This window comes from Grus americana, chromosome 24, assembly GCF_028858705.1.
Source record: "Grus americana isolate bGruAme1 chromosome 24, bGruAme1.mat, whole genome shotgun sequence".
Taxonomy (NCBI): domain Eukaryota; kingdom Metazoa; phylum Chordata; class Aves; order Gruiformes; family Gruidae; genus Grus; species Grus americana.
This window is the reverse complement of record NC_072875.1, coordinates 857,072-875,176: the sequence shown is the minus strand read 5'-3', so window position 1 is coordinate 875,176 and position 18,105 is coordinate 857,072. Positions and strand designations below refer to the sequence as shown.

The 18,105-nt window shown below is 49.5% G+C and overlaps 1 protein-coding gene across 3 annotated transcripts in view; it reads right to left on the bottom strand.

Moving 5' to 3' along the window:
- Nucleotides 1-1,737: 1,737 nt before the first annotated feature.
- NECTIN1 (nectin cell adhesion molecule 1) overlaps nt 1,738-18,105 on the bottom strand; it is a 108,810-nt gene continuing 92,442 nt past the window's right edge. Inside the window, exons 9-10 of one of the 3 annotated variants that reach the window (XM_054803156.1) lie at nt 13,378-13,487; nt 5,680-5,871 (exon numbers count right to left, since the gene is read on the bottom strand). In XM_054803156.1, coding sequence (XP_054659131.1) covers nt 5,823-5,871; nt 13,378-13,487 — 159 coding nt within the window. In that variant the 3' untranslated portion in view covers nt 5,680-5,822. Of the gene's footprint in view, nt 5,872-13,302; nt 13,488-18,105 lie in introns of all 3 variants that reach the window. The other 2 variants (XM_054803157.1, XM_054803153.1) reach the window with 2 other exon arrangements.

Below are 18,105 nucleotides of genomic sequence, written 5' to 3'. Positions count from 1 at the left end.
AATGACCAGCTACGGCTGCTGCTAACGCAGGCTGCGTTCAGCCCACTGACTGCACGACACAGACCCTTTTACCCTTCCTTCATGACCTCCCCCCCCCCAGCCCTCTGCCATTTGCTAGCCTAGACCTGTGGCTAAATTGTTCCAAAAGGTTTTTATCCATGTGCAGAGGACCTATCCTTGTGCAGTGGAGCTTTTTTATTAAAAAATATCCTGGGGATTTTTCATTCTCAGAGTTAGTGGCTTGTGCTAAAAATTCTCTAATGGCGTATTGATCATATCTGTCTGATTTTGTCTCCTAAGTAAGCACAAGCTTCATGTTCAGCTGGACTGCAGTGACGCCCTGTTCGCCATGAGCGCATGTGTGCTCACAGCCCGCGGGATGGCGGCACGCTCACCAGGGCAGGCAGGCACGATGGCAGACCCGCCGGTTCAGCCACGGGAGCAGGACTGCCGGGCTGGCATGTAACACCCTGCGCAGCCGGCGGGGCCTCCCCTTCAAGCAAGAAGTGCCTGGAACGGGGAGAGGCAGGAGCGCGGCCAGGAAGCCATGATCCTGTCGGCCCCAGGCTGCTGGGACTGTGGAGGCGTGTGGCCGGCCTGGGCTGTGCCGCCAGCACCTTGGCCTCCTGCCCCTGGGGTGCTGCCTGCAGTCGTGGGGCCGCGGAGGAATTCTCCCCAGACAGGAGCGCTTTCCCCTCCTCACCCCCACCCTCTGATCAGACAGCCTGCTTCTCTCTTATTTAACCAGAGGACCCCCTTTAAAGACAGGTTCTTATTCTGTTGCTTGTTTCTCGCGTGAATCCAGCTATTGCTAATCCCAGGTTAACCAGGGAGTGCCTTCCGCCGGCTGGTGCAGGGCCTGGTCCTGTCCCTGACCGAGGTACGCTCGATCACCATGTGCTGCTGGTGAGGAAATATCCGGGACATCAGCACGCGCCTGCTCGTTGCACCGTTATTCATGGGTGCTAGTGGAGAGTGTAATTAAGCAGGAGCAGAGATGGAGCAGCCTCCTTCCCCCCTGCATTATGGCTGGGGCAGAGGAGCGGTCTCTGGCCTCTGGCAGTTCCCACGCAGCGCACCAGAGTACAGCGAAGGCAGCTGCAATGCATTCGTTGTCTTAAAACAACGCTCAGTGTTTACCTGCATGTGGAACCAGAAGTGCTGCAGGAGAAGTGGGCTAGAGAGGAGGGGGCCCCGGGGATGATTTCACCTGTACCTTCCCTAAGGAGCTGCTGGCCCCGAGGACCAGCTGTTTGTGGCTCCGAATCCGCTCCATTAACTTGCACGGGGAGGCTGGGAGGAGGCTTTCCAAAAAGGTAACAGGTGAAACGAATGAGCTGAGAGAGGCATCTCTCATAGAGCACTTAGGCATCACAGTTATGTTTGCATTGTTCCGAGAGCAGAGCTATAGCAGTGATGTGCACCAGGCATTGCCGTGCAGGTCGCCTCAGCACTGCTCCTCTGTTTACCTTTCAAGTCCCACGTCCCCACCAGTGCTGCAGACAGTCAAGGATGCAACGTGAATGCAGGTGAATCTAGTCCTGGGAACAGCCTTGCAAACGGGCAGAGCTCAGCCAGTAACTCCTGGGTCCCAGCGCGAAGGCAGAAGTGCGTGTGTATGCGTGTAAATTTAGCGATGTGAATGTGCAGGGGATGATGGATGCAGTGAACAGCTCAGGAAGAAGTCCGCACTGGGAGAAAGGAAGAGATCAAGCACCTCACGCAAGTTTCACAGCTATGAGAGTTGTTATAACTCTTCAGTTCACTTTTATTTCAGTTCTGTGATCAGTCTTTTCCATCTGCAAGAGTTCTTGTGTCAGTGCCACCAACATATGGAAAAGAAATTATGACATTTCACCCCAGTAACAGCAAGAATGGTTTCATGTATCACACCAGTAAGACACAGAAATAAAACACCGGTTCCTCCCATGTACTGCTAGCCCACTGGATGCATGATCACGCTCCACCAGCTTCCTGTTCAACTTGTTCAGCAATCTGCCCCCAACAATGTTACCGGATGGCTCTTTTCCTGGAGAAGGGATCTTTTATAATCGATCTGCACCGTGGCAGGAAGGCAACACCTCTCATTAGCGTTGCTGCAGCAGGATTTCCGCGCCTGCGAGGTCACTGCAGGCATGGGTAGCCTTATCGGGGAGCAAAGCCAGGGTTAAACCCGTGGTGGCAGGTGCAGCGAAGTTTGGAGATACCCATCAGGCAAACGTTGCGCAGCTGTATGGACAGGCAGGGAGGAATAACAGCCCTGAGTCGGAACCATTTCTAAACGCAGCTTTGTGAAACCGAAACAATGGACTCGAGCTTCGCTACCTCTTTCCTTCAGGGTTTTTCTTCAGGGGTTTCCCCCCTTTTCCTAGGGTACAAAGGGATTTGGTGGTGTGTGGAAACTCTCTTTTGCCATTTTTTGAGACGAGCCCAGTTCTTCAGGAGAAGAGAGAACGTTAAGAGGCAAAGAAAACCAAGACATTCCTAAGCTTAATATATGTGCTGGCATAAGTGAAACTACTGCTTTGAATTTAGGCTCTTCTCACTTTTCGCCTTTCTAAGGAGGATTGAAATCCTTTCACTGTGCTGAAAAGCACAGCAAAACCCTTTGTGGCAGCCTTCTGCGGGCAGCTCAAATTCAAAGCTGCACAAGACAACTGGAGTTTCTATGTAATGCTGCAGTCTGTATCGCTGCCTTCCCCTTCCCCATCAAAGCATCATCCCTCCAGCCACAGGCAGCAGAGAAAACCACCTGCAACATGTTCTCTGCCTTCTCTTACAAACCGCCATTTTGTCTAGCTTGTTTCCTTATGTATCTGAAGACCTGACCATATTCCACTTCTCATTTAAATTCTCCGACCTGTCTGAAACTGCATCAGGCGAAGGCTCCCAATCCAATCTACCTTAATTGCGGCTGTGCAGGCAGCATCCTGCTATTACAAGCATGCAAATCGGGAAGTGTGTAGCGGACTTTGGCTTGCTTTTTCTCCATAGTCGGTGGTGCTGGGTTGATTCCAGGATGTCAGAGACCTCTGGGTTTTCAAGCACCTCGTCACCTTTCCAAACAGAGTGACCGCAAGCAGATTCGGCAGACTCCAAAGCATGGTTCCCTTGCTGGGGTGAATGTGTTGGCTGTGGCTTCAGTTCAGAGCACACCCAATTTCCAGCTCTGTGGTAACCAGAAAGTACCGCAAGGTATGTCGAGAAGAAAACAAGAGAGCGAAATACATTATCTGAATCAAGACACGTGGCAGTTGAGTCCGTCGGCGTAAGGAAATGACTGGCTGAATTCTCTGGGGACTGGCAGAGGAAATGTGAATCCAAATGACTCCAAAAAGGGTTCCATCAGTCAAGAACAAAAGGATGGCGTTGGAAAACTTGCACTTAATGCCTAAGCCTATGTCTGGATAGTTCTCTGATCCCCCGGGAATGAGAGTGCTCCATGTACTAGCACATAGAAAGCTGCTATGCCTGTGAGAGGTGCTGGCCATTTCAGCTTGGCCAAGCGCCCTTTCATCCACACTTCGCCCAGTCAAGCAGAGCCAGGTCACCTAGCTGATACAACCACCTGTCAATCTAGTGAGAAACCACCTCCCAGAAGGAAACCACCTCCCCACAGCGTGCAGGGATTTCCCACCAGACATAAAATCTTGTTCTTGTGACCAGCTACCGTGCTGCCTCCACAAAGCACAAAGTGGCAACATGCCACCGGGGAAGCAGGGGAAGAGGAGTGGGAAGAGCTGGTTCTCCAAGGGCGTGTTGTGTGCCGTGCAAGGGCCCAGGGGGATCCATGCGTGTGGCGTCATCCTCGCACAGTGCTATATTGCCTAACTAACTGAAGTATGAACTTCTCTCATATACAGATGTATTTATTAGCCTGCAGGGAATCCACGAGGTAGTGTGAACACAGATGATGTGCTTCTCTGCGGAAGGAGAGGGACAAGCAGGGTGAGTCTTGAGGCTGCTCTAGGTGATTGGAACACAGAAAGTGCTGAACTATAGCTGTTTAGATTCAGACACACAAAAATAAAATGGCGCCTCGGTCCATGTGGCATGGCAGGAGCTGGGCTGGTAGCGTCCGAGATGGTGTTCTTACAGGGAGACTTCCATCTTGATGGTAGTTTCACTTCTTATTTGTACAAGTAGCACTGAAACGTTGTCTGGTGTCTGGGCAGCAGGATAATGGCGCGGTCCCCATCTCTCCCTCCCACATGCACTTTGCTCAAACATCCTCATGGTTTCCAAAGCGCTGTGAAGTGTGCAATGTTTGCAGAATGCCAAATACCCAACCCAAGACAAAGGAAAGTAAATGCCCATTCGCCAAGAAGGCACATCCCCTTGTTCAGAACCGTCCCAGCCGTCATCTCTTCTATGCCATACCTGGGTGAAACAGATGAAAGTTATCCTTGAAACCAAGCTCTTATGCAGGATGTTCGTTCTTTTTTCTCCTCTTCCGCTTCTTTGCTTTTATATACATTTAAGTGTATAGATATATTTATTTTTCCTCTAATACAAGTGAACACAAATGCGATGTGGAGATAAATTCCCTTCTCTAAAACACTTTGTGGTCACAGGAATGTACACGTTTGGATTTACACACCCACACACATTCCAATATCAAAACATTTGTAGTCCCAAAACTAAGATGCTTTTAAAAAAGTTAAAAGGCCAGATTCCTCTATTGGCTTTTATCCTTCATTAAGAGCAAGAAGATTACCTGAAATCATGATTTATTCTTTATATTCTGCCTGAGTTCATTTTAAAATTCCAATCAACAGATGCAAGGAAGAGAGGGGCAGAAAGCTAGTGGGGGGTCACATTAGGCTTTGAAAAGGAAAATTAGAGAGAATGTTTTCCTTTCTAATTTTTTTTTCCCCTTTGGGTTTCAGGTTATAAGATGGCTATTTAAAGGATGCTTTCTCCAAATGTGGTGGCTTCAAAATATGTCCCCATGCTGTCTGGATTTAAAAGAGTCAATCCAAGAGATTGGGAGTGGGAGCAGGAGGGAAAAAGGACAGAAACAAAACCCCTAATGCAAGCCCTTTTCTCCATTCTTGGGTTGGTTTGGAGCATCTTTCATTATAAGCATCTTTCTTGGTTCGGCAATCTTGGCTGTTTAGCTCTTCACAACAGGGATTTCCTATCCCCACTGCCAAGGGGAAACAAATTTCTCCAAAGGAGGAAAAAAACTGCCTCAGATTTGAGCAGCGCTGTGCTGTAAAACTTCACACAAGCTAGAACAAGGGCTGTGAAGAATCCACACCCGGCTCATCTGGTGCAAACAGTGTAGAGATTGACACAAGGGAACCTATGGACATTTAATCAGGTTGGGCACATCCCATCCGACGCAGGGCAACTGTCACCCACATAGACATGCACACACAGAGCCAGCTTGATACAGGAGGGCCAGGATGAGTAAAGAAAGATGCAAGTACTGACTGAGACGTAGGCAAAGGCAGAGTGTTCCCTTGAGCATTAGCAAGCCAGGCAGATACTTAACCTAATCATGTCATTTACGATTGCACCAAAATTTAAAAATCAATAAATAAAATAAGCGATGGCAAAGGGGGGACCTAAAAGGCCTTGGTTGTTGAGCGACGGGGTCAGGAGAAGTGAAAAACAATAGCTTCTTCATTTTGCTGTGTTGACACTTTAAACATACTGTTCCTTAGGACAGATGTAAGGAGCCCGGGAACCGGGAGGTGGGCAGCAGAAGGAGATGTCAGAATGATGAGGATAAAGATCTTGTGGGAGATCTGACAAGGGGGTATAGACATGAGGGATCTTCTCCAGATATCGATCTTCATGTGAGTAACAGCGGGTCAGGTAATCACTCGCATTCGATATCTCTGAGTGACACTTTCCAAAGTTCTGTAAGTAGAGACAAAAGTCAGTGGGTGAAAACTCGGGGATTGGTGGCCGCAAAACATACAACTCTTCAGTTCCTTGCTGAGACACGCATATAACAAGCAGGATGGGAAATTAAATAGAAAAACAGAAACCCAGGTGATAAATCCTCACATTTAAAAATTTTTGTCTCACTTCCTGAAATATCCATATTGCTGATGAATATGCTTTGCCCCTTGTCCGCAAATGCTCTGCGTCTCTGGATAAAATAAGCAGCCAGCCAAGAAAGGACAGGTTATTTTTGGTCTTCCTAACTCTTCTGCACCTGTGTTTTGAAAAAGCAGTGCTTGTATGCATCATTAATCTAAGCCAGGCTCACGCTCTTTTATTTAAAGGGCATATGTGTCTGACCAGGGACTTTGCGGGCAAAACAGGGGTTTGTGCCTAATGTTTCCCTAGCAGACAGGAGTGCACGTGCTACGCTTTGCCTGTGTGAGCAGTTCCACAGAAAGCCTTGGGGCCAGTTTCGTAAGTCAAATCGACTACAGAGAATATAAAGCACTCGCGAGATCGAGACTGCTCTGTGGTCCCATGATCCTGCCTCTGATGGAGTGTTTTCTTACGGATACTTTGCAAAATCTGATTCTTCCTCTTTAAGTGCCAAATGAAATTAAAACCCCTCGGAGTCCAAAGTGCTTTGATTGCTATCGGAATAATTTTGCAGAGCTGTGGCAAGTAATACTGAAGAAACACTGCTTTTTCGAATGCAAAAATCGCAGAGACCCTTTTTCTCCCAGGAAGTTCCAGGCAAACAGCAGCAACCGGAGGACAGGGACCCCGCTGTTCTCCTGGCGTGCCTGCGGGGGATGCTTGTGTAAGCTCGGAAGAGCGCAGAGCTCTCCCACAGCCCAGGACTGTGGCTCCCCAGAGGGTGGCAGCAGATGGGAAGGATTCCTCCCCGCTCACAGACCCTTTCCTCTGGTTGGAAGCCCTGCAAGATGGCCCAAGCAGGAGGGACATCTAGCGAGGACAGTGCTTTCGGTCTTTCAAATCAAGCCACGCTCATGGGCTCTCACCAAGGGCTAATCTCTGTGAGAGAGCAAATGCACTGGCAATCACCTTTTATGCCTGTGGTTTGAACTGGGGCTGGTTGAAGCAAGTAACTCGCCCTCGAGTTCTTCCTTGTTATCTTTCAAAGTACCAGAAACAGTTGGTTTAGTGGAAAGGACAAGGACTTGACCCTCAGGAGAAAATGCCTGAAGGAACAGAACAATCTACTCTGCCTGTCTGCTGCCAGTCCCTGGATAAATATTTCACCAGGATGCTTAAAAAAATCATATAGAAAACAAAGTGTTGACAATAATTTATTGATGATTCAGTCTGCTAGAAAAGGCAACAAGCAAGTTGGAGGGCTGCACAGTCTTAAGGCAATTTCAGGAGCAACCTCGTTAAGGGCAATGAAGGCCGCTAGAGGACGGAAGGTTTGTCTGAGCACCAGCAAATGTTAAGGTCAATCTGATTTTCATTTCCCTTTCCTTGGCAAAACGGTATATCCCACTGCTTAAGCTTCTAAAAGTTAGTGATCTTGACCTGGCCAGCTAGCAAAGAATAATGGGCTCCAGGCCCTTTCTATTTAGAATTGCTGCGTTGGTATCTGAAATTTGGGTGGGCCGTTCCCACAGCTACCTCATGAGGTTTTGGTCCACTTCAGGCTTTTATTTGCAAATTGAAAAGGTGGAGAGGTGCTGCGCAGCATTACAGCTGTTTAAGTGGAGGAACCCAAGCCAGGGGACATGAGGAGGCTTCACTAACTCTGCCTTAAGCCCTACAATCTCTTCCTGGCTGCTTTAGGCAGCCCTGACTTACAGCTCTCCCATTCCCAGGTGGGAGCCATATTTACGCAGAAAGTTTAGGACTCCACAGAATTCAAGGCTCAGATTTACACCGTACCACACACAACCCTGTGGCTGGAAAACTGAGCAGGCTGTGGCAACACGTACTTCAAGCCTAGAGACAGTTATTTTCATACAAATACTATAGCATAAACAGTGATCCATACCGGAAGGGAAGCAGGGAACAAAGAACAGCTGATTGCTATTCTTCTGATTGCAGCAGCTGATAAAAAGGGATAAAGAAGGGCTAACAGCTAGGGAGGGTGTTAGTCAGCAGAGAATGTACAAAGGTCCTCTCTCTGTATTCATCTACTCTCAAGAAATCTCAAACACCTCCATATCTGCAAGGGGAAAAAAGTATTAGCCGTGCTCTTCTCCTGTTTTATAGAGGTAAGTCGTTAACCAATAGCTCAACTTTCTGCATAAAGCTAACCTGAAAGGGAAGTTGTCTCAACAATTGAAATTTAGTAAGACATAGCAGGCATGAGGGTCTCTTAGCAAGGCTAGCAATTTATTATAAATTAAATGGGAGGGCAGGTTTATATGCTTTTTGAGTATGCAACAGAAAAGCATAGGACTTCATACTAATATGCATGTGCAAAAGGCCTAATAGGAAAGGGATTCTCAGCTAACAGCTAGACATCTTGTGTAAATTGAGCTGCTTGTTAGCATCTAGCACTGAAAGAAGCAGAAGAGGTCATGCGATATTATTTTGTGGGCTGCCTATTGACAATATACTGGGTCAGCAAAGCCTATTTCTCTTTGTTGATCTATCAGTTACTGTGGACGTGAAACAAGCATCCGTGAAGTGGGGCTAGAGAAAATAAATGCCCTATGCCAGCACTTCTGTTTGGCCTGAGTAACACGAACAAGCTCTCCTTTCCTTTCTGGCCAGTGTTTTGTGCTCACTCTTCGCAGGTGGGAGCGGGGCCGGAGCAGGGTAGCTGGAGCATGCCAGCGTCGGGCTCAAGGGAAGAGACTTCCCTGTCTCCTTTCACCTTTCTTCAGTACGTGAAGCCAGAAGTCACGTTGCTCCTGCTTTCCTGCTTTGTTCCCTGATCTCATTTCGAAGTAGTGAATGGGAAGAGAACAAAATCAGCCTGGTGGTTTTTAACATATTTAGCAGCCAGTGCCCTTTGACTTCCTTCTCCAGTCCCACTGTGACTCTTCCCAAATCTAATTTATCTTTAACAAAGTTTGAAATTAAATTAGGGATAATGAACTAATTAAATTGAACTGGCACACAATTCTGCCACCTTCTCCCACTTGCCTTTGTTTCCAGCATGACTCCGTACAACTCTTCATTATCTGGGTTACATCCTCCCCTCTCAGTTTTATTTTCAAGGGCTTGATTAAAGGGGATGTCAGCAATTTATCTGTTTCAGACAGCCTGGTAGATTACCTTTAAACAGTCTTTATTTGATTGAATCACAGAACTTTCATTTCTGCCATTACTTGCTCTCAACCCTTCTCCATCCCCTATACACCTGTCTCCACCTTTTCTTTTATTTACAGATCATCTCTTTGGTGAAACTAGGTGTGCTGCAGAAAGCTTTTCCTCTGATCTGAAAGTATCCTATACTTTTAATCATCCCTAAATAATGAATTCTTAATGCTTTAAAAGTGAAAAACTCCCTCTCAGGGTCCTGAGAATCCCTCTGCTATATTTTTCTCTGGAAAATCCGAAGACTCTGTTGCATGTGAGAGTTGGACAGATACTGCCACAGAGGACTGTGGTTTCTGCTATTGCTTAAAAGCCCAAGAGCCAGTTAATAACCTCTCACGCAGTTTAAACTTGTCTTTAGTCTTCCAGCATGGCTCACAAATAGAAGTAGGCTGGTTTTCTCTGACCGAACTCAAGGCAAACGCAGTTGCACGTTCATGCACGTATTGGACGTGCTCGCCTGTTTCCTGGCTGGGAAAAGTCCCTGCTGTTCAAAACTATTCAAACTTTGGGCTGCCACTACCCTGACCCTCTCCATCAGTTGGCTTTGAATTTTGGGATGCAGCACTGCTGATGGATAGAAAGAAGCGGTTTCGCTGAGTGACAGCAACAGAGGGCTGTTGTCGTAGCGTGGCCCAATCAGCGGAGAGGTTGTGGGTGTTGGAAGATAGAAAATATAAAGGGAATCAAAAATAAGAACATTTCATTCTGGTGTTGGGAGCCTCACATCCTCTTCTCCCTATTTCTAAACTCCCTGTTCAGCATTTTTGAACTGCTTTTCAACTTCCAAGTACGGCCACAACCTTAGGTATTTCCTGGTGTGCTCCTGCTGCCTGACTCCCTATCTGTGAGGGAGTTCCTGGAATAATCACTGTCCAGAGTAAAGAACAAAGATTAACGTTTCAGGGATGGGTGGGAACCAGTGCCCCTGGGGCCCTGAGCTTGCTCTTAGCAGCGGTGGACTTTTGTGAGGACAAGACTGAGGGCAAGTGGGTTCAGAAAAAGAAAAGGTTGAGCATGAGGAAGGCTGAAATTCCCAAAATACGGGGTAAGGACCTGTGATGAGGGATGCACCCACAGTCACATGCAAGTATTACTTATACAGAAAACTTGCTCATAAAGTTGCATTCCTTCTTACAGTATGCTCTTAACTCTTTCTCTCTCTGTCTAGAGTAGGTACTTGTTCTGTGTCCCTATGGCATCTTAGACCATTATTAATTGTAAACGTTTCCCTCCATGCCGGTTCTCTCCTAGGTCCTTCTCTCTACCCTTCTGGTGTCAGGACTGGGCTGTTATCCTCATTTACCAATGGGGAAACTAATGAGAAGCCACCTTAGTCATTTGCTTTATTTCTCCTGAAAATTGGAAATGGGGCTATTGACCTGGGGCGGGGGGTGTTCAGGCAACCTTGGTGTTGAAAGCAAGGAAATGTGGCAACTGGGAACTGAGTCAAGGCTGCTACGTTTGATGGTTCTCCAATATCCACAGCTCCGTCTGCACCAAATCGGCAACCGGTGCTGGTTTAATAGTTCTACAGGGGCATTCGGAAAGCAGAGCTGGGAATCTGAACCCTGGTCGTTAATTTGCTGGGATCTTGGTGCAAATCTCATGGTTTTGAGCTATTCTTGCTATAATAGGGACAAGAAATTCCCAAAGAAACCTGAGAGCAGAAATGTGGGGAGGTGAAGGGGGAGGAAATAATTTTAAAAAGCATAAAAAAAAAAAAAGCCCCCTGGTAAGGCATACCACAGATCAGGGTGGATTTTCTGGCGGTGAGATTACACCTTCAAAGCACCATATGACTGGCTTTATTTTTACTTCAGAGAAACTGGGAGGATTTCCAAATTTGGATTTGGAGGATTACTGTCCTTTTGCTGACAATAAAATCCCCCACCCCAGGGAGGACAAGGTGAGACCTCCCAAGATGGATTAGGGAGCACTTGCCTTGTTCGTACAGTGGGAGCAGCCCTCCAGTGCAGCCCAAGAAACTGTTGGGAACTGGAGGTGAAGGCATAAGGGGAGGTGGCTGTTTTCAACCACATCTTCATCTGGGCTGGCCTTTTCATCCTCTCTGCGTGCTGGAGGCTGGCAGCGCTGCTGCCCGTTGGCGGCAGGCAGGCGCCTGGGAGCTGATCAGCACCGCTCTCCAGCCACAGACCCCACAATGAAATGGAGAAAAGAAAAAGCAAACCAACCCAAAACTTACTGTCCACTCTCGCTCGTTACGTCTACGAAGACCTTGATCCTCATTCTGGGAGCAGGGGTGGGTGAGACACCGCAAGAGAGAGAGGTTACCGTTGTGGTCCGGGCCAGGCCTGCTGCAGACACTTACCTAGGAAGGCTTTTGCTACAGCAAGGGAACTACAGGGCTGCTTCCAACACAGGAAAACCAGGGACCACAGGGATAAAGGCAGACGGAACTAACCCATTGCACAGTTTCCACCCAGGTCTTTATGCTCCACCTTAACCCACCTGTTAGCACGGATGTTCCTAGTCTGCAGGGAGGCGCTACATCAACAGGACTGTCCAGCAGGACTCTTTAAAAATGCCAATTTTTTTCCTGCTTATCCTCCTGCATGGAGCTATTCACCTCCTTCCCAAGGATCCACTTCCCTTGCCCTCTGTCGTCTTCTTCAAACCACTCCTCTCCAGCCCTGAGCTACTGCTTCTCTGCGTGCCTCCTCCGATCTACTCTGGGTGACGTGGGAGGGACTCAGTGAGCTGCAAAGCACCTCACCTCTCACTTTTTGCTTTCTTGTCTCCACACCCTTCTCTGCACCTCTTCGTTGAGTACCCCTGTGGGGCTGTAGCTCCGTTAAACCCACAGCCCCTTCCTCCCATTTAAAAGGCAGCGAAATGAAGGGGAAGGAGTAAGGCAGAAGCTGCACTCACCGCAACGTGGGGACTACGCAGGAGTGGGAGAGAGTCATAGCCAAGGAGGGGACTGCCAACGGCGTTTCCTTGGCCAACAACTCGTGTCATCATTCAGCAAGTCTCCCACGGGGTGGGAAAGGAGAGTTACCTCCCTTTCAGATAGGGACCTGGTGGCTTTAATACCCGAGAAAAGGGCATGATTAGAGGGTAAGGGAATGTAAGAAGAGCTGAAGACACCTCTTTCCACTGCAAAGATCATTCCATTTCAAAGGGTCACGGGTAGCTAGAGATGGTCCAACTTAACTACTTGTAGGTTTAAATGCAAGCTGAGTCCTAATCAGTCCCTGCCACAGGACCTGAGCTTGGTGATGCTTAAACGAAGTGGTTAATAAAGCATGAGAACAGGGAAACAGTCAGGTCTGGCCTCTCAATTTGAGGAGAGCGCTTTCTCCCTGTCTCTCAAACACCCAAACACGCTGTCTGCACCAACCTCGCACAACGCAAGCTCTTTTTATCTTTGCATATGCAGTCCCTTTCTGACTGTCTCTTATTCACTGACTCTTTCAGAGGCAGGAACCTTTACGTGTTCCCATGTTGTCTCACGTACTCTCCCACCTTGTTCTTTCACACATGCACATATGCTCCATCTTATCTATAGTTGCTTCCATGCACACAAACTTTTTTTTTTTCTTTCAGTCAGTCCCCTTTTCTTTCCCTCCCCTTCTTGTACTGACTAGCTTGGAAAGGCCCTCTTAACATCTCCGCGAGGCCTTTGGCTTCAGCTTCTGCACATCCTAGCATTGCTGCTTTGCTTTGTGCTGCTCAGCCTTACAAAAATTCCCCAAACCAAATCCCACGCCGAGAGCTGTACCCTTCAAACCCACCTCTGTTCTCCCTGTGTCTCCAGCCACACTGACTGCAGGGGGGGCCGGCCCCTGTTCCGAAACAAAGCCATTAACCCCTTCCCCCCCTCCCACATGCCTCGTCTCACTGTAGAAAGCAAAAGGAAACACTGCAAAGAGCATGCACGGAAGGCAAGACAAGGCAAAGGCATTCCTGTCAGCGCCCCCAGAAATAAGGGTAGCAAAGAGAGCAGCCGTGGTGGGCAGCGTGCGGGAGGTGGAGGGGATGGGGAGGAGGACAGACTGGATGCATGGGGGCCACTCCACAGGAAGGGGAGGAGATGCGGCGGGGAGCACTGACTTCAGAGGGGTGCAGTGAGGAAGGCAGAGTGCGATCGTGTACCTTGAGGCCAGAATCTGAGGGGAAAGGGCCTAGAGTGACATGCGCTAGCGTAAGTTGGGCTGGATGGTTGCATACTCGACTAGGTCTCCGCCAGCATGGATGGAGGTCCGAGGACTGGGTGACGAGGCCAGAGCGGAAGTGTCCAGCTCTGCATAGTGGACATCACAGTCCTTGTTGCCAGGGTTCTGGAGAGAAGAGAGCAGCAAGGCGGTGGGGACACAGGAGGGAGGAATTGGGGTCGAAGTGGGGAGGCGGGGGAGTGAGAACACAAGAACCGTGCCGAAGGTGGGGAGCGAGTGAATGAGACGGGAGAGGGAGTGTGTGAAGGGTGGAGGGAGAAAGAAGAAAAGGGTGAGGGGGGGAGGAAGAAAAAACAGTTAAAAAGAGGGAGGTGGGGAGGTAATGAACAATCAGTCAGGTAAAATCCCAAATCAAAGCGAAGGTCCCAATGGCATTGCTCCCCGAATCCACCGTTGAGCTGAGTGACGCAGCACTCCCAGCAACTGCCCCATCTGCTCCTTCTACTGGGGCCGCTCCCAGCAGCATCTCGCTGCTCTGATCTTCCCGTCGAGCCCTCTGGGATCAGCATTTTCCTTAGCCAGGGTGGTTCAGTGAATTCAAACCTTATTGGATACCCGAGCTGTCGGTTTTGACCCAGGAATTTGGAGTTCATTGCAGCACACTGGAGGCAAATGCAGGGTTGGGGGCATGAGTGAAAATCACGGGGAAGGCTTGAATTTTGGGTGTCGGGAAGGAGATACCTGGAGAGAGCGGCTTCAAAGCCGTAGCTCCAAGGGCAGGTTTGTAGCGGGCGACACGTTACCATAGGGAAATGATACTGCTTAGCCAATGCTCTTGTTTTGCCCTAGTGTGGGGGCTACAGTCTTCTTACGTTCTACGTTTTAACATGAGGCTTGACTGCACAGCATGCTGCCGCAGATTAACTATGCAGCATGATTTTGTCATTATAGTAATGTCTAATAGATGCTAAAAGCGTCCTTCTTTGGCATGAAAATATTTATGGGTATTCCCTTACTAAGCAGGCTTATCAGCAAGAACTGCATGAATGGAATATTATCCAATTTGTCTGATCATTCCTACCCAGACATCTCTCGTGCTTTGCAAATAACAATGGTCAGATAGCCTTGGAATGCAAGGTGGCCTGGAAACCTCATTGCTCAGTGGGGAAAATGCATCACCAGGAGGAGCGCCGGTGTCACTGGCCGAGGCGTGAAGGGGTACCCTGGCTACTCGCCCTGTGGGGAGTGTTCCTTCATACTCATTTTTGGGCCTGATTTCTGGGCCAGCATTAGCCAAGCATCTGCTAAGCCTCTCTGAGAGGAGAGGGTTGTCTCTTCCAAATGAAATAGCTTTCCAATTGCTCTATCCCCTTTCCAAAATGGCCGCATCGCATGGCAATTATGCAAAAGGTGTTTAATTTGAAAATGTTTTTCTTCTCTTTGTTTGGAAGCGTCCTCAGCCACGTACCAGCTGTGGCAGAGCCGTTTTCTGAAGTTTATAGCCCTGTAATGAGCTGGTTTAGTGCCTGTTGCTGGAAGGGGTTATGGAGTGAGCGATTATCTCTGACTGCCGCGCTGATCTGCGGCAGGGTTTGGCTCCCTGCTAGTGTCCCCCAGCCACAGAGATGAGAGGAGAGGGGAACACGGCTACCGAACAGTGTCCGGTTCCCCCGTGGCGCTGAGCGAAGCTGGACGCCGGAGGACCAGGAGGCTTGAGGTCGCGCTCCGTCCTGCCCTTGGGGACGTGACCAGATGGCAGTGGCAAGCGGCTGGCGTGAGAGGTGCACATCCTGTGGCCTCTCTGCTTCGTGTCTGGACCCAGACTGAGTGTCTGTGGACATTTAGGAAAATTAGTAATGCCAGCTGCAGCCTCTAACCTAAACCTACGCCCTGAGGAATTCTTTTGCCCTGAGCTTTGGATCTCAGTATCTCCTCTAGAGATATCTCTTCCAGAGAAAGGCAGACTAAGTCTTTACCTCCTCGTTTCTATCCCGCCTACTTTGCCTCACTCCTGTCCAAAACAGCGTTCCTTCCCACTGGAGGTGTTTTCTCTGTGCACTTCCCCTGCTTTCTGCCATTCTCGGGCTTGCTCCTGCTCCCGGCTGCTTGTTTGGAGCAAAATTTATTACAATATCAATAATGTGACTTGTATACAAGGTCTAGCACTGCCACACGCAAGCGCTCTGTGTAAATCATCATCATCGGCACCCTGGTAATTGCCCTGTAAACTGAAAGGAATTATTTTCCCGTCTGCAGCAATGAAACTTGCTCTTCTACGTGTGCAAATGGGTATTGCTGACACACAACTAATCATACCTCTGCTCCTACGTGCACTCGTACCTTCCCCTCTCTTGCTCGTACTCCCTCACACACAAACACACAGCACGTACCTGACACCCAGGCAGTGCCGCGTGCACACGGAGCACACCTGCGCTTTTACCCGCACACGTTACCCTGCGCGCTGACGCGCATGGGTGCTGGCGCTCTCAGACACGCACAGGCTTTGCAGGTGTTATCCGAAACACACGCTCACCTTTTCATCCCATTCACTCCTCCTTAGATGTCCTCACATAAACCAACGATTTTGCCCCACAAGAGCTCAAATGCTGCAGGCCCGTCCATGACGCCCATGCCCACTTCTGCACCCCTAATTGTCCCCCACGCTGTCCTTGCATATTTCTGCGCTGTCAGCTTCGTGTCGTCTTTCCCAGAGTTTGCAGCATGCAGACGTACACGGTCATTTGTAGCCTCGGACGCAGGGCCACCCCTGCTCCCTTCTGAGGAATCCTGTTCCTGCAGACGTGCCCCAGCCTCTCCCCTTCCCCTGGTCCCCTGCCAGCACGCATCTGCACGCGTCCGCACACGCAGACCTGCGCACCCTCTCTGCGGGTTCCTCCTCCACCTGCCTCTTTTCTCTTCTCCTGGCACCTCCCATTTCCCCCTCCCTCGCTCTTTGCCATCTCTAATCACTTTCTGACTCCCGTTCTAGTGCTGTGAAATTGTCAACCCCAGGCAGCGGCTTTCATGCCGCCTTGTGATGAATCTAGCTTATCCCACATTACGAGGTTTTGCACAATTAATTTAAAGCTGAACGCACCCGCCCCATTTTCCTGCAGAATCCCTTCCCTTCAACTCTCATCATCTTCACCACCCTCCCAAGTCAAATCTCCAGATGAAGCGCAAGCAGAACAAGAATATCCTGCCTTTCTGTTGTGCTTTCCCCTCTAAAGGATCCCAGAAGCGCACACACAACAGAGCAGCTGCCCACATCTGCACACAGTGGGAGGGGGATTGCATCAAAGCGAGGTTGGCAGAGACCCCGTGAAGCTGAAGGAAACGTGCTTCCCTCCTCATCCTCCAACCGACCCACCTCTCAGATGAAGGACCGCGCAAGCGTGGCTTGCCTTGGTCAGTCCCTTAGCGTGCGGTTGGAGTGTGGCGACTGGGCCCGAGCCGAGCGTGCTGGTTTTGGTAACCGCCGCTACCCCTGCTGCTGTTCCCTGGGGGTTTCTATGCAAGCGCTATCCCGGCCACATGCTCCTCAGCATCTCCTCTGCAGGGACGTGCATGTGTACGACATGAGCAGGAGGCCTCTGCAATGCTTTGGGGCAAAAAAAAGGGATGCCTGCGAGTGGTCTCGCAGCAGGAGGGCGAAAGCTGGCTCCCTTCAAATCACGGCTAGGCATCGTGATGCGCACCTGGCTGCGGCAGCACATACTGCCTGTCTTATCTGGGAAGAATCCAGCCAAACCAGCACTTCTTGGCAGCAAAGCGACGCCCTCCTTCCCCTTACCAGTCACGAACTTGAATAGCCTGCTGCCTGCCCAAAGGATGCAGAGATTTAGCAAGAAATGGGAGCAAGCCTCATCTCGTTCCCGGGGCGAAAAGCCAAAGCACGGTGCGTGTGCGTGATGGGGGAGCCTGATACCGTTTACAGGGACTGCCAGCCAAGCTGACCAGAGGACAAGTCCAATTCACAGCTGTCCCATTCACAGAGCAGGCACAGCTGTGGCAGCAGTGGTTGAGTTACCCGGATACCGCATCCCTACTGCAAAGGGAGTTGCTTCGTGGGCCAGATGAAATGAGGGCTCCACAGTCCATCACCTCTTGGCTAAAACCACGGGGAAGGAGCAGCGAGTGCCAAGTGCGGGACACAGAAATGCATCTTCTCAGACCAGGATTGAGAGCAGCAAACTCAGTTCCCATGGTTACGGAGCAGCTTCCCATCAGGCCCCATCTCACATCACTAACTCTGCCACTTAATTAACTGACTGCTTGTTATTTCCCAAAATGAGCTCCTCCATTCTCCTGCTTGCCTGAAATTCGGCTCTCAGATGCTCTCCACAGAGCAGCCTGTCTGGCTCTAGCATCCTGTGTTTCATTTAAAACTCAGCTACCGCTCAGCAAGGACTAGAAAGAGCTGGAGACAAGCCCCAGGACTGAGAGAGGGCTCCAAAGGGAAGTTTTTTCTTTAGGGACATCAGCCGTGTTCAGATAGGATGAAGCAAATGGGATCACATCAACACAGCTCAGCACAGAACTGTGCCTCTTTATTTCCAATGCCCTCAGCATCTGTCTCACTGCAGACTTCTGCTAGCTAAAGGTCACCGGGCCCTGTCCTTCTGTTATCTGCACAGGCAAACGCATTAAAGGGTCGTACTGGGACGAACCGGAGGGAGGGTGATAATTAGTTATGTTCATAAAATATTACTCTAGTATGGCCTGATATTTATACTGCTTTCTCAAAGAAATGGGTTCACATTGCTGAGATCAAGAAGCACCA